The following is a 13711-nucleotide window of genomic DNA, read 5'->3' on the forward strand; positions in this document are numbered from 1 at the left end:
TCTCAAATATACAGACTAACCAACCCCATCAGTCAGTTGTATTTACTGAGCACTTACTGTGTGCAGAGCACTATATTAAGCACTAGGGAGAGTACAATATAACAGTATAACAGACACATCCCCTGCCCACCACAAACTTACAGTCTAGAGGAGGTTATATTCACGTGGAAAAGAGCACGGGCTTTGGAGTCAGAGGTCGTGGGTTCAAATCCTGGCTCCACCACTTGTCAGCTGTGTGACTTTGGGCAAGTCACTTCACTTCTCTGTGCCTCAGTTCCCCCATCTGTAAAATGGGGATGAAGACTGTGAGCCCCACGTGGGACAACCTGATTACCTTGTATCTACCCCAGCGCTTAGAACAGTGCTTTGCACATAGTAAGCGCTTAACAAATACCAACATCATTATTATTATTATTATTATTATTAGCATCATTCATTCATTCATTTAATTGTATTTATTGAGAGCCTACTGTGTGCAGAGCACTATACTAAGTGCTTGGAAAATACAATTTAGCAACAGAGACAATCCCTGCCCACAATGGGTTCACAGTGTAGAAGCGGGGAGAGAGACAACAAAACAAGTAAATAGGCATCAATAGCATCAGTATAAATAAACAGAATTAGTGGGGGAGATGGGGAGGGGAAGGGGAGCAGAGGAAAAGGGAGGCTTAGTCCAGGAAGGCCTCCTGGAAGAGGGGAGCTTTCATTGGGGCTTTGAACGGGAAAGTGTGCTAGATTGGCAGATTTGACGAAGGAGGGCATTCCAGGCCAGAGGTGGGATAGAGAAGCAGCATGGCTAAGTGGAAAGAACCCGGGCTTTGGAGTCAGAGGTCATGGGTTCAAGTCCCAGCTTAGCCACTTGTCAGCTGTGTGACTTTGGGCAAGTCACTTAACTTCTCTGTGCCTTAGTTACCTCATCTGTAAAGTGGGTATGAAGATTGTGAGCCCCACATGGGACAACCTGATCACCTTGTATCCTCCCCCAGCACTTAGAACAGTGCTTTGCACATAGTAAGTGCTTAATAAATGCCATCATTATTATTATTATGCGGGCTAGGGGTTGATGACAGGACAGGCAAGAACGAGGCCCAGTGAGAAGGTTAGCACCAGAGGAGCGGAGTGTGCGGGCTGGGCTGGAGAAGGAGAGAAGGGAGGTGAGGTAGGAGGGGTCAAGGTGATGGAGAGCTTTGAAGCCAATAGTGAAGAGTTTTTGCTTGATATGGAGGTTGATAGGCAACCACTGGAGATTTTTGAGGAGGAGGGTGGCATACCCAGAGCATTTCTGTAGGAAGATAATACGGACAGCAGAGTGAAGTATAGACTGAATTGGAGAGGCAGGAGGCATTATCAATCAATCAGTGGTATTTATGGAGCGCTTACTGTATACAAAGCACTTTATTAAGAGGTTGGGAGAGTACAGTATAACAATATAACACATTCCCTGACCGCAACAAGTTTCCAGCCTAGAGAGGGTTACACTCCTTAGCATCATTGTCCCACAAGAAGCTTACTAGCTTGATAGGGGAAATGGCAAAGTATCAGGATGTGTGCACAAGTGCTGTGGGGCTTCTGTGGGATGAATATCAACGTGCTTAAGGAGTACAGATCCAAGTGCATATAGGTGACACAGAAGGGAGAGTCCAGGAGGGGAAATGAGGACTTAGTTGGGGAAGGAGGAGATTAGATTTTAATAAGCTTTTGAAAATGGGGACAATGGCGATCTGTCGGATATTAAGAGGGAGAGGGTTAGAGGGGCAAAGAGAGGATGTGGCAAGGAGTTGGCAGCCAGACAGATGAGATCAAGGTTCATTGAGTGGGTGAGCCTTAGAGCCGCTAAATGTCCAGGCTGGGTTGTAGTAGGATGTTAGGGAGGAAAGGTAGGAAGGAGAGAGCTGATTGAGTACCTTAAAGCTGATGGTAAAGAGCCTTTGATTGATGCTGAGTTGGATGGGCAACCCTGGAGGTTTTGGAGGAGCCAGGATTAGAACTCCCAAGTCCATGCTCTATCCATTAGGCCATACTGCTTTTGAGTGTTTATTATGTGCAGAGCTCTGAACTAAGCCCTTGGGAGAGTACTATTCTATTTATTTTACTTTGTTAATATGTTTTGTTTTGTTGTCTGTCTCCCCCTTCTAGACTGTGAGCCCGCTGTTGGGTAGGGACCGTCTCTATATGTTGCCAATTTGTACTTCTCAAGCGCTTAGTACAGTGCTCTGCACACAGTAAGCACTCAATAAATGTGAATGAGTGAATGAATGAGTACAGTATAACAGAGTTGGTTGACACGTTCCTACCTCATTCCCCTACCGCAACCCAGCCCCCACACTCTGCTCCTCGACTGCCAACCTGCTTGCTGTACCTCGATTACATCTGTCTCTTCAAGAACACTTTGCCCACGTCTTCCCTCTCAACTAAAACTCCCTCCACATTCATATCCAACAGATCACCACTCTCTCCGTCTTCAAAGTCCTATGAAAATCACATCTCCAAGGGGCCTTCCCTGACTAAGCCTTCCCATCTATGTTTGCCTTTCCTTCTGCCTCACCTAACCGCCTGATTCAATACCCCTTAAGAACTTGATTTTTACCCCACCCACCAGCCCCCTAGGATTTATGTATATAACCTTACATCCTCCCATTTCCCCTACTTGTAGTTGATTTTAATTTCTGTCTCCCCCACTAGACCTAATGGGCAGTGTTAGTGTCTACCAATTCTGCTTTACTGCACTTTCCTGAGTTCTTACTACAGTGTTCTACACACCGTAAATATTTAATAAATACTATCGATCAATAATTTCTATTTTAGGGAACACAAGCTGGTCAAAGAGTATTGAAATTCCAGAGAGAAAACTGGTTTTTATCTAAATGGTACTTGTTAAGCACTTACTATGTGCCAGGCACTGTACTAAACGTTAGGGTAGATACAAGCAAATCAAGTTGGACGCACTCCATGTCCCATGTGGAGCTCACAGTCTTAATCCCCATTTTGCCAATGAGGTGCTTGGGGCACAGAGAAGTGAAGTGACTTGCCCGAGGTCACACATCAGACAAGTGGTGGAGCCAGGATTAGAACCCGGGTTCTTCCAACTCTCAGTCCCGTGCTCTATCCTCTAGGTATCATTGCTTCTCAGCTTCGAGGCTAAATAAACAAGGGGCAGGAGGTAGTAGAGTGAGGCAGCATGGCCTCATGGAAAGAGCCCAGAACAGGGTTGCATTTCTGGCTCTGCCATTGGCCTGCAGTGTGACCTTGGACAAGTTATGTAACCTCTCTTGGCCTCCATTTCCTCATTTTCAAATGAGGAAAAAGATAGATTGTGAGCCCTGTGTGGGACAGGGACCATGTCCCATCTCATAACCCCACCGCTTGCCACACCAAATACAATCGATCAATGACCTGTATTAAGCATTTATTGTCTGCAGAGCTCTGTAATACTTGAGAAATACTATTGTTATCATTACTGGAATGGGGCAAGATCTGGTGCTACTGCAGAAAACACTAGGGCAGCCACCGCTGCAGCCTGGTGAAAGATTTGATTAGCCCCTGTCCAGAATGTCTTTGGAATTCTACCTCTGGCAAATGAGGAGAAGATGACTGTCCAGTTAGAATAGGGTCCAAAGCACTTAGACCAGTGTTTGGCATATAGTAAGCATGTAACAAATACCGTTATTATTATTACTATTAGTCAATTGTATTTATTGAGTGCTTACCATGTGCAGAGCACTGTACTAAACACTTGGGAGAGTACAATATAGCAAAACAATAAACAGACACATTCCCTGCCCACAAAGAGCTTACCGTATTATCATTATTATTATTCTGAAGGAGAAGCCTCAAGTGAAGTTTTCACATGGATTGACTCCATTTTTATCAGATGATATTGCAGCACGCTTGATCCTTCTGTATGTTAAGGAACTTCTTGCAGAAAGACATGGCAAATAGCCATATGTGCTTGGAGAATATTGACTGGGCTGCTTAAGTTTTTCTTGGTTTGCAGCAAACCTAAAGATGCTGACCATCCATGCCCTCTGCTTCTCTTTCAATCAAGCAGGGGTACTTATTGCACACTTTCTGTGTACAAAGCATGACAGCTCTCCATTCAGGCCACCTTCAAAGCCTTACTGAAATCATATCTCCTCCAAGAGGCCCTCCCAGACTAAGCCTTCATTTCCCCAGAGCACTATACTAAGAGCTTGAGAGAGTACAATACAACAGAGCAGGTAGATGTGATCCCTGCCCAAAAGGAGCTTACTGTCTACAGGGGAGACAGACATTGAAATTATTCACAGATATGTACACTCCACCCCACCACACACACACACACACACACACACACACACACACACACACACACACACACACACACGCACTCTCTCTTTCTTCACAACTCCCCTTCTGGACCTCACTATACCCATCTGGACAATGGAGAAGAAAATACAGAAGAATGATGCTAGATAAACAGAAGTGTCATTAGCATGGATGGTCCTCCTCTAGGTTGAGTGCACTACTAAAAAAGGTTGTGTTCCTCTGGAGTATTAGAGCAGATATCCTGGAAAAAAATCACAACACATTCCTTTCTGGTCTCAGGTGTGAGCCCTTTCAGTGGCTGTGGCAATAAGTATCAGGACACACATTTTCAGTCCAGTGACATCAGTCCATTGACCCCATCTTGAGGTAAGGACAAAGCCAGTCTTAAGGCAGAGAGAGGTGTGAAAATAGTTAGTTTTTTAACCCAGAAAGCTTTGGTAACCTTTCAACTAGCAGATCTGGTTGGTTACCAAGAGAACAAGAAAACAAAACTGTATCTCACCAATACTGGAGCATGAAACCTGTCATACCAAATGAGATCTTGTATGTTGGCTTTTAGGCAAACAAGTGCAGATCTGTTTTAATTTCCCCCTCCTGTGGCCTTTTGGCAACCAATGGAAATATTTACTGAGTATCATTTGTCAAAACTGATTTTGCTTTGGATTTTGTGTTGGTTTTGTCAGCTGGGAGGAAAAAACAAGGTCTTCCTACCTTCAGGTTTCTCTACCAAGGATTTAATTAGATCTAGAGACCGTGGCTTGCCACCAATTCCAGAAACTCAAGGGGGCAAGTTCAATAAGAATATCTCCCTTCCTGGGTAGGCAATGTCTGTTTTGTGTTGGGAGGGAAAGCCAGTGTGGTTTTGAGTCACGGATGACATATAGTATCTTTTATTAATCCAATCCGACATGAAGTTGGTGATAAGAAAGAAACTGTTAGCCTTAAATTACCCCTGCTCGTTCCTGGGCAGGGCTAGAAAACAAACTCTGAAGAACTTAACAGATCCTATCTTCTACCATCTCCTTTCTTCTAAACTTGCATTTCCATCAGTACTTTTTTACTACACAAAGATTTTTTGGGGAAGCAGGGAACATATCTACCAACTCCGTTATATATCGTACTCTCCCAAACGCTTAGTACAGTGCTCGGCACACAGTAAGTGCCCAATAAATACGATTGGTTGATTGATTTTTATGTTGCAAGGCTCCCAATCTTGGCATCATTGCCTTCCAGAACTCCAGGTGACGCTGGGGAAAATCTCTAGGAAATTCAAGATGAAGAAGAAGCATGTCACCCTGGCTCTACTTTCAGGTGCACTGTCAATCTTAGCCCCCAGTGAGCCAATTTTTTTTGAGGTATTTGTAAACACTAACTGTATGTCAAGCATTGTTCTAAGCATTGGGGTAGATACAAGTTAAATAGACTGGATATAGTCCCTTTCCTACATGGGGCTCACAGTCTAAGTAGAAGGGAGAACAGGTATTGAATCCCCATTTTGCAGTTGACGGAACTGAAGCATAGAAAAGTTAAGTGACTCGCCCAAAGTCACACAGCCGGGATTAGAACCCAGGTCCTTTGGCTCCCAGACTGCCACACTGCTTTCCCTACAGCAGGGAAAGCCAATTACAGCAGATGAAGAGGTGTTGCTCTCTCCAAAGACTCAACTCCTTGGGCAAATCAATTAACTTTTCTGTGCCTCAATTTCCTCATTTGTAAAATGGGGATTAAATCCTAGCCCCTCCTACTTAGACTGTGAGCCCCATGTGGGCCAGGGACTGTGTTCAACCTGATTATCTTTTATATACCCCATTTGTTCAGTACTTGGCATTTAGAAGGCGCTTAGCAAGTACCATGAAAAAGAGGAGCCTATAGTCATCATCATCACCATCATCGATGGTATTTATCATGCACTTACTATCTGTAGAGCACTGTACTAAGCGCTTGAGAGAATACAACAGAATTAGCAGACTCATTCCCTGCCCACAACGAACTTGCGGTCTAACAGAGGAGAATGGTGTCTCAGCAGCAGCTTTTGGAGGCTCCTACTGTAGCCAAATTTCAAGATCCAAGGAGCATTTGACTTGAAAATCAAAGCGTAATCAGCCCTTGAGGCGGAGCAGAAGGCACCCTTTGTTAGAGGGAGTAGCAGTAAAGGGAGGCTTGTTGACAAAACAGCCCAGATTCCATCAGGTCTGAAGGATTTCTGCTCCTGAGGGGAGAAGGAAGTTTCTGAAGAAATTTGAATTGGGGCACTTAGCTCCTGAGGGGAGAAGGAAGTTTCTGAAGAAATTTGAATTGGGGCACTTAATTTTTTAATAATAATAATCATGGTATTTGTTAAGCACTTACCATGTGCCAAACACTTTACTAAGCGCTGGGGTAGATACAAGACAGGTTGGACACAGTCCCTGTCCCTCATCATGATCATGAGAACAGGTAGTTAATACCTGTTTTACAGATAAAGAAACTGAAGCACAGAGAAGTAAATAACTTGTCCAAGGTCACACAGCGAGCAAGTGGCTGAGCCGGGATTAGAATGCAAGTCCTCTGACTCTCAGGCCTATGTACTTTCCACTAGTCCATGCTGTTTGCCCTACTTCCTAATCCCTTTCAGATCATATCTGTCCTCCATATTGCTAAGGCAATCAATTCCAGATCCTGGGCATGGGCACTGTGGCTTAGGAGTACACTTTGTGCCGCAGGACTGAGCACAGTTAAGACCAGAGTATGATTGTTTCCAAACCTTAATTCCACCAGGAGGAATTTCCCCATGGAAAGGTGAGCCATCTTAAGAAAGCCATTCTGGGTTAAATTTGGCATAAATTGAACTAAAGATATCATTCCTTGGACCAGTAGGGAGTGTGGTATTTCAGCTTGTTCCATGGAAGGAGACTGAGGAGGAGCAATGAGAAGTGAGTTGGATCTGGGGGATGGTGGAAATGGGCTGCCCTGGTGACACCTGGGTAGTCAATCAATCAATGTTACATTTTGTGCGCTTACTATGTACAAAGCACTGAACTAAGTGCTTGGGAGGGTACAAAACAGCAGAATTAGCAGGCGCATTCCTTGCCTTACAGTCTAGTGAGGGAGACATTAATATAAGTAAATAAATGATTTTTAATATGTAAAGATATGTACATAAGTGCTCTGGGATAGGGGGTTAGACAAATATCGAATCTCAAATTTATTTATGTATTTATATTAATGTCTGTCTCCCCATCTAGGCTTTACACACATTTGGGCAGGGAATATGTCTGTTTATTGTTATAGTGTACTCTCCCAAGAACTTAGTACAGTGCTTTGCACACAGTAAGTGCTCAATAAATTCAACTGAATGAATTGAATGAAGTAAGGTTAAGAGCCTGGTGAGCTGGATGAGAAGTGAGTAGGATAGGAGGTCCAGTAACCACCCTGTAGGGGTTGGAAGGCTTCCTTCCCCAGGCTCAGGGACAAGCCAGTCATCACTCACCCCAAATCCAGGACAACGCAGCCCTCTTCCAAGTTGGTCAATCCAACCTGCATTACTGGGGGCGGGGGGGGGGAATTCATTCACTTCTAGGATATTGGTATCCTTCAAGCATTAGTCCCCTGATAGGAGATTCTGTCTTGTAGACCTTCACAGTCTTCTGCATTTCATTCATTCATTCATTCAGTCGTATTTATTGAGCGCTTACTGTGTGCAGAGCACTGTACTAAGTGCTTGGGAAGTACAAGTTGGCATCATGTAGAGACAGTCCCTACCCAACAGCGGGCTTACAGTCTAGAAGGGGGAGACAGACAACAAAACAAAACATGTGGACAGGCGACACATCTGACTTGTTGGGTAGGGACCGTCTCTATATGCTGCCTATTTGTACTTCCCAAGCGCTTAGCACAGTGCTCTGCACACAGTAAGCACTCAGTGAATACGATTGAATGAATTAATGAATGAATAGCCTGGCACAACATGGCCACTCTCCAGGTCTTTAGCTTTTCTAGAGCTTGAGAAGCAGTTTGGCAAGAACACAGGTCTGGGAGTCAGAAGGACCAGTGTGGACCTGTGTTCTAATCCCGGCTCTGCCCTGTGCCTGCTGTGTGACCTTGGGCAAGTCCTTTACCTTCTCTGTGCCTCTGTTTCCTCAACTGTAAAATGGGGATACTTGTTCTCCCTCCTACTTTCATTCACTCATTCATTCAGTCGTATTTATTGAGCATTTACTGTGGGCAAAGCACTGTACTAAGCATTTGGGAGAGTACAATAGAACAATAAAAGAAGATCTGAGCCCTGGGGAAGCAGCCCAAAACCCTGGCAGATGGAGACAGGTGGGTTGGCTCTGGGTCAGAGAATTGCTCAGCTGAACAGCCAAGCCTCCACCTCTACCAAACCATCAACTCCCTAAAGGCGCTGGAACGAAGTGTCTCTTCCTGAACAGCCACCACATCAGAGGGCTTGGGAGTTTAGGAACATTTGGGGAAACTTGGAGTGGCGGAAAGGGACAGCAGCATCAAGGCAGGAGTCCTACAGGGGCTACTCGCCAGCCCATTCCTAGAGACAAAAAAAAAAAAAATCAAGTTCCCACGTTTCAGGTCTCTAATTCTCAGTCTTCCTTCTGTTCACACCGACAGAATTCTCCTTGGGGGCACGGATGTGGAAGGCATAGTTGTTCCCTAGTGTGGTCGACAGTCAAACTGAACCATGTCCTTCTGACTCCAGGGGACAACCATCTAGATTAGCAGGGCCAGAGATTTTTTTTTTTTAATGGTGTTTATTAAGTGTTTCCTATGTGTTAAGCATTGGGGTCGATACAAGTTAATTCAGGTTGAACATAGTCCCTGTCCTACATGAGGCTCACAGTTTAAGTAGGAGGGAGAACGGGTATTGAATCCTATTTTACAGCTGAGGAAACTGCACCACAGAGAAGCAAATGACTTGCCCAAGGTCACAAAGCTGGCGAGTGGCAGAGCCGGGATTAGAACCCTGATCTCCTGACTCCCAGGCCCATACTCTTTCTATCCGTTCATTCATTCAATCGTATTTACTGAGCACTTACTATGTGCAAAGCACTACTAAGCACTTGGAAAGTTCAGTTCAGCAATAGGGACAATCCCTGCCCACACCGGGCTTACGGTCTAGAAGACTTCCACTAGAGCTCATCTCTAGACTGTAAGCTCGTTGTGGGCCAGGAATGTGTCTGTTTATTGTTATATTGTGCTCTCCCAAGTGCTTTGCTCAGTGATCCGCACACAGTAAGTGCTCAATAAATACAACTGAATAACTAGTCCTCAATCAATCAATCAATCAGTCGTATTTATTGAGCGCTTACTGTGTGCAGAGCACTGTACTAAGCGCTTGGGAAGTACAAGTTGTGGGGCTGGAGGAGGCCATCAGACCCACAGGCTAGCCTGACTAAAGACCACCGTCAAGAGTTTCTGTCCTGTTCTCACATCTCTCAGTGGCACCAGAGAAGCAGTGGAGCTTTAGGATTGGAGTCCTGGGTTCCATTTCCAGATCCATCCCTGCTACTCCCGGAGAACTTGGGCATATTACCTCACCTCCCTGTTTCCTCATCTGTAGGTTGGGGGGTAATTATTTCCCTACTTTCCCCCCTCCCAAGGGTGAGATCATTCCCATGAAGGTATCTGAGCTCCATGAAGAAATGGTCTTCATAAGTCATAGGTGGGGTTATTTTACATCACAAAGCCCATAAGTGGAAACTCACACATCTTTGTGACCCGGACTTACATGCATTGTCATCAATCAATTCATCAGTTGTATTTATTGAAGGGTTACCTGTCCTTCCCCAAGTCTTTTTCTGCTTGTCCTGGGATTCCTAACTGTTCCAAAATAAAATACATTAGGATAATTGAATTTTAGACTGTGAACCCCAAGTGGGACAGGGACTGTGCCCAACCAGGATAACTTGTTCCTCCCCAGTGCTTAAAAAAGTGTTTGGCACATAGGTGTTTAACAAGTACTGTAATTATTATCAAATGCCCACAATCCCCCTCCCCCAATGTGTTGAACCTCAGGGAAGCCTGGGTCTCTGTTAATAATAATAATAATAATGGTGGCATTTACTAAGTGATTACTATGTGCAAAACACTGTTGTAAGTGCTAGGGAGGTTACGAGGTGATCAGGTTATCCCCCAGGTGCTCACAGTCTTTTACAGATGAGGTAATTGAGGCACAGAGAAGTTAAGTGACTTACCCAAAGTCACACAGCTGACAGTTGGCAGAGCCTGGATTTGAACCCATGACCTCTGATTCCAAAGCCTGGGCTCTTTCCACTGAGCCACGCTGCTTTTCTAACTTTTCCAACTTTTCCCTGTTCCAACTTTTACCACTGCCAACAGATGATGTTCTGCTTATTGTCTATCCCCAGGCAGTGCTTGGTTAAAACCCTGACTTTAATTTATAGAAACAAAATATCAATTTAATATATAAAGCAATCAATTAATCATACATATTGAGCAATATTCAGAGCACTGTACTAAGCACTTGGGGGAGTACAGTATGACAGAATTGTTAGGCACGTTCCCTGCCCACATTGAGCTTATAGCCTCGAGGCATTGATCTAAAGCATTGAGTTGCGCTTCATTAGCAAACGTGGTAATGACAGAATCAGTCAGTGTTTTATTGGGCACCCACTATGCGCAGAGCACTGCCCCAAGGAGCTTAACAAGGGAGATGCAGAATAATTTACAGGCGGGAGGAAGATTTGTGATTTGCTAGGCAAGGTAGTACAACGGGAGGTTGAACACAAGAGTTCGTTGTCGCGAATGCATTGACCCAAGCGACCAGGCAGGTACTGAGGAAGTACCGTTGATTGGTTTGGGGCACCTGGGTCCAGGGTGCAGAGGGCCAAACTGGGCATAAATGCCATCCTCAGCCGGGGAAGACCCAGGCTATGATGGGGCAGCTGGTAGGGAGGGCTGTGGACACTGCTAAATGGCAGGGGGCCATTTAGAGCACAGGCTTTGGAGTCAGTTCAAATCCCAGCTCTGCCAATTGTCAGCTGTGTGACTTTGGGCAAGTCACTTAATTTCTCTGTGCCTCAATTACCTTATCTGTAAAATGGGGATTAAGACTGTGAGCCCCCTGTGGGACAACCTGATCACCTTGTAACCTCCCCAGCACTTAGAACAGTGCTTTGCACATAGTAAGCGCTTAATAAATGCCAACATCATCATCATCTATTTCCCCTTTCCTCCTCCAAGATCTATTGCTATTATCTCAGTGATCTGCCAAGTATCTATACAGATTGGAAGGGGAAAGAACACCTGCCTGGGAGTTAACCCTGGCTCCACCTCTTGTCTGCTGTGTGACCTTGGGCAAGTCAACAAGCTTCTCTATTCCTCGGTTTCCTCATCTGTAAAATGAGGATTCAAAACTTGTTCTCCCTGTTACTTAGATTGAGAGCCCCATGTGGGTCAGCATGGGCTAGTGGATAGAGCAGGGGCCTGAGGCTCAGAAAGTCATAGGTTCTAATCCCAGCTCTGCCACTTGTCTGCTGTGTGACCTGGGGTAAGTCATTTCACTTCTCTGGGCCTCAGTTATCTCATCTGTAAAATGGAGGTACCGACTCAAGTGCACAGATGATACCATAGGGAGGGAGAGGCAGAGTGAAGGAGAGGCATCTGGAACTTGGACAGGAACTCCAATCAATTAATCAATCAATCAGTGGTATTTATTGAGCACTTACTGTATGCAGACCATAGTATTAAGCGCTTGGGACAACATAGTTGGTAGACATATTCCCTGTCCACCACAAGCTTACAGTCTAGAGAAAACAAGCAGGACTCCTGAAAGCCCTTAGACTGTAAGTTCTGTGAGGACAGGGAGCATGCCTACTAACTCTATTGTGCTCTATGAAATGCTTAGTACAGTGCTCTCTACAGAGTAAGGACTCCAAAAATACTACTCATTAAGTGATTAGAAGCAGCATGGCCTAGTGGAAAGAGAGGCAGCTTGGAAATCAGAGGACCTTGTTTCTAATCCAGCTTCTGCCACTTGCCTGCTTTGTGACCTTGGGCCTGTCACTTAACTTCTATGTGCCTCAGTTACCTCATCTGTAAAATGGGGATTAAATACTACTTGCTTCTACTTAGACTATGAGCCTCATGTGGGACCTACTCATCTTGTATCTACCCCAGGCCCGTGCTCTATCCACTAGGCACCATCCCAAGTACCTAGAATAGTGCTGTGCATACACAGTAAGAACTCAAGAAACCCTTTCTGGTGTTGGGAAATCCAGCCAGCAGGCCGAACATTGAACAAATGTGAGACCGTGAGAAGCAGCATGGCATAGTAGCTAAAGCACAAACCTGGGAGTCGGAAGATCATGGGTTCTAATCCCGGCTCTGCCACTTGTCTGCCGAATGACGTTGGGGAAGACACTTCACTTCTCTGGGCCTCAGTTACCTCATCTTTAAAATGGGGATTGAGACCATGACCCTAACTTGGGACGGGGACTGTGTCCAACTTGATCAACTTGTAACTACCCCAGCACTCAGTACAGTGCCTGGCACATAGTAAGCGCTAAACAATTACCACAACAAAAATGACCACCACCATAAAACCCAGACTAGGGGAAGGCAGGGAGGGTGGGAGCTGACTCACAGTGACGAGGGACATCCCCTGAGGTGTGTTTTGATTTTCCCCTCATTCCTCAGTTGTCTCTGGGTTAGGCGGCAAACATGAACGTGAAGAAGTATCTGGTGAAATGCCTTCACCGCCTGCAGAAGGGCCCGGGCTACACGTACAAGGAGCTGCTTGTCTGGTACTGCGACAACACGAACACCCACGGGCCCAAGCGCATCATCTGCGAAGGCCCCAAGAAGAAGGTCATGTGGTTCGTGCTCACCCTGGTGTTCGCCTGCGTGGTCTTCTGGGAGTGGGGCCTCTTCATCCGGACCTACCTCAGCTGGGAGGTCAGCGTGTCCCTCTCCATTGGCTTCAAGACGATGGACTTCCCGGCGGTCACCATCTGCAATTCCAGCCCTTTTCGGTAGGGCTCTGGAAGGCTGGGAAGCTGGGGGGCTGCCGGTTGGCACCAGGGTGTTGTCTGGAAGTGGGAGGGTCCCTGGCTGGCCTTTGGGGATGGTTTTGGGGATCAATCAGTCAATCAGTCGTATTTATTGAGCGCTTACAGTGTGCAAAGCACTGAACTAAGCGCTTGGGAGAGTACCACACGACAATATTCATTCAATTGTATTTCAGTTGTGTTTATTGAATCCCTACTGCTGCAAAGTACTGGACTAAGTGCTTAGCACGGTAATGATAATAATAATAATAATTATTATAGTACTTGTTAAGTGCTTACCATATGCCAAGCACTGTTCTAAGCACTGGGGTAGATACAAGGTCATCAGGTTGTCCCACAAGGGGCTCACAGTTTTAATCCCCATTTTACAGGTGAGGTAACTG

General features: G+C 45.5%; 1 protein-coding gene across 2 annotated transcripts in view; it reads left to right on the top strand.

Annotated features, from left to right (window-relative positions):
• The window catches only part of SCNN1B (sodium channel epithelial 1 subunit beta), an 82245-nt gene that overhangs the window by 28350 nt on the left and 40184 nt on the right, over positions 1-13711 (top strand). For both annotated transcript variants that reach the window (XM_038762285.1, XM_038762286.1), the window contains one exon: positions 12958-13292. In XM_038762285.1, the coding sequence (XP_038618213.1) occupies positions 12982-13292 (311 nt within the window). In that variant the 5' untranslated portion in view covers positions 12958-12981. The remainder of the gene's footprint in view (positions 1-12957; positions 13293-13711) is intronic.

Source organism: Tachyglossus aculeatus, chromosome 21, assembly GCF_015852505.1.
Source record: "Tachyglossus aculeatus isolate mTacAcu1 chromosome 21, mTacAcu1.pri, whole genome shotgun sequence".
Taxonomy (NCBI): Eukaryota; Metazoa; Chordata; class Mammalia; order Monotremata; family Tachyglossidae; genus Tachyglossus; species Tachyglossus aculeatus.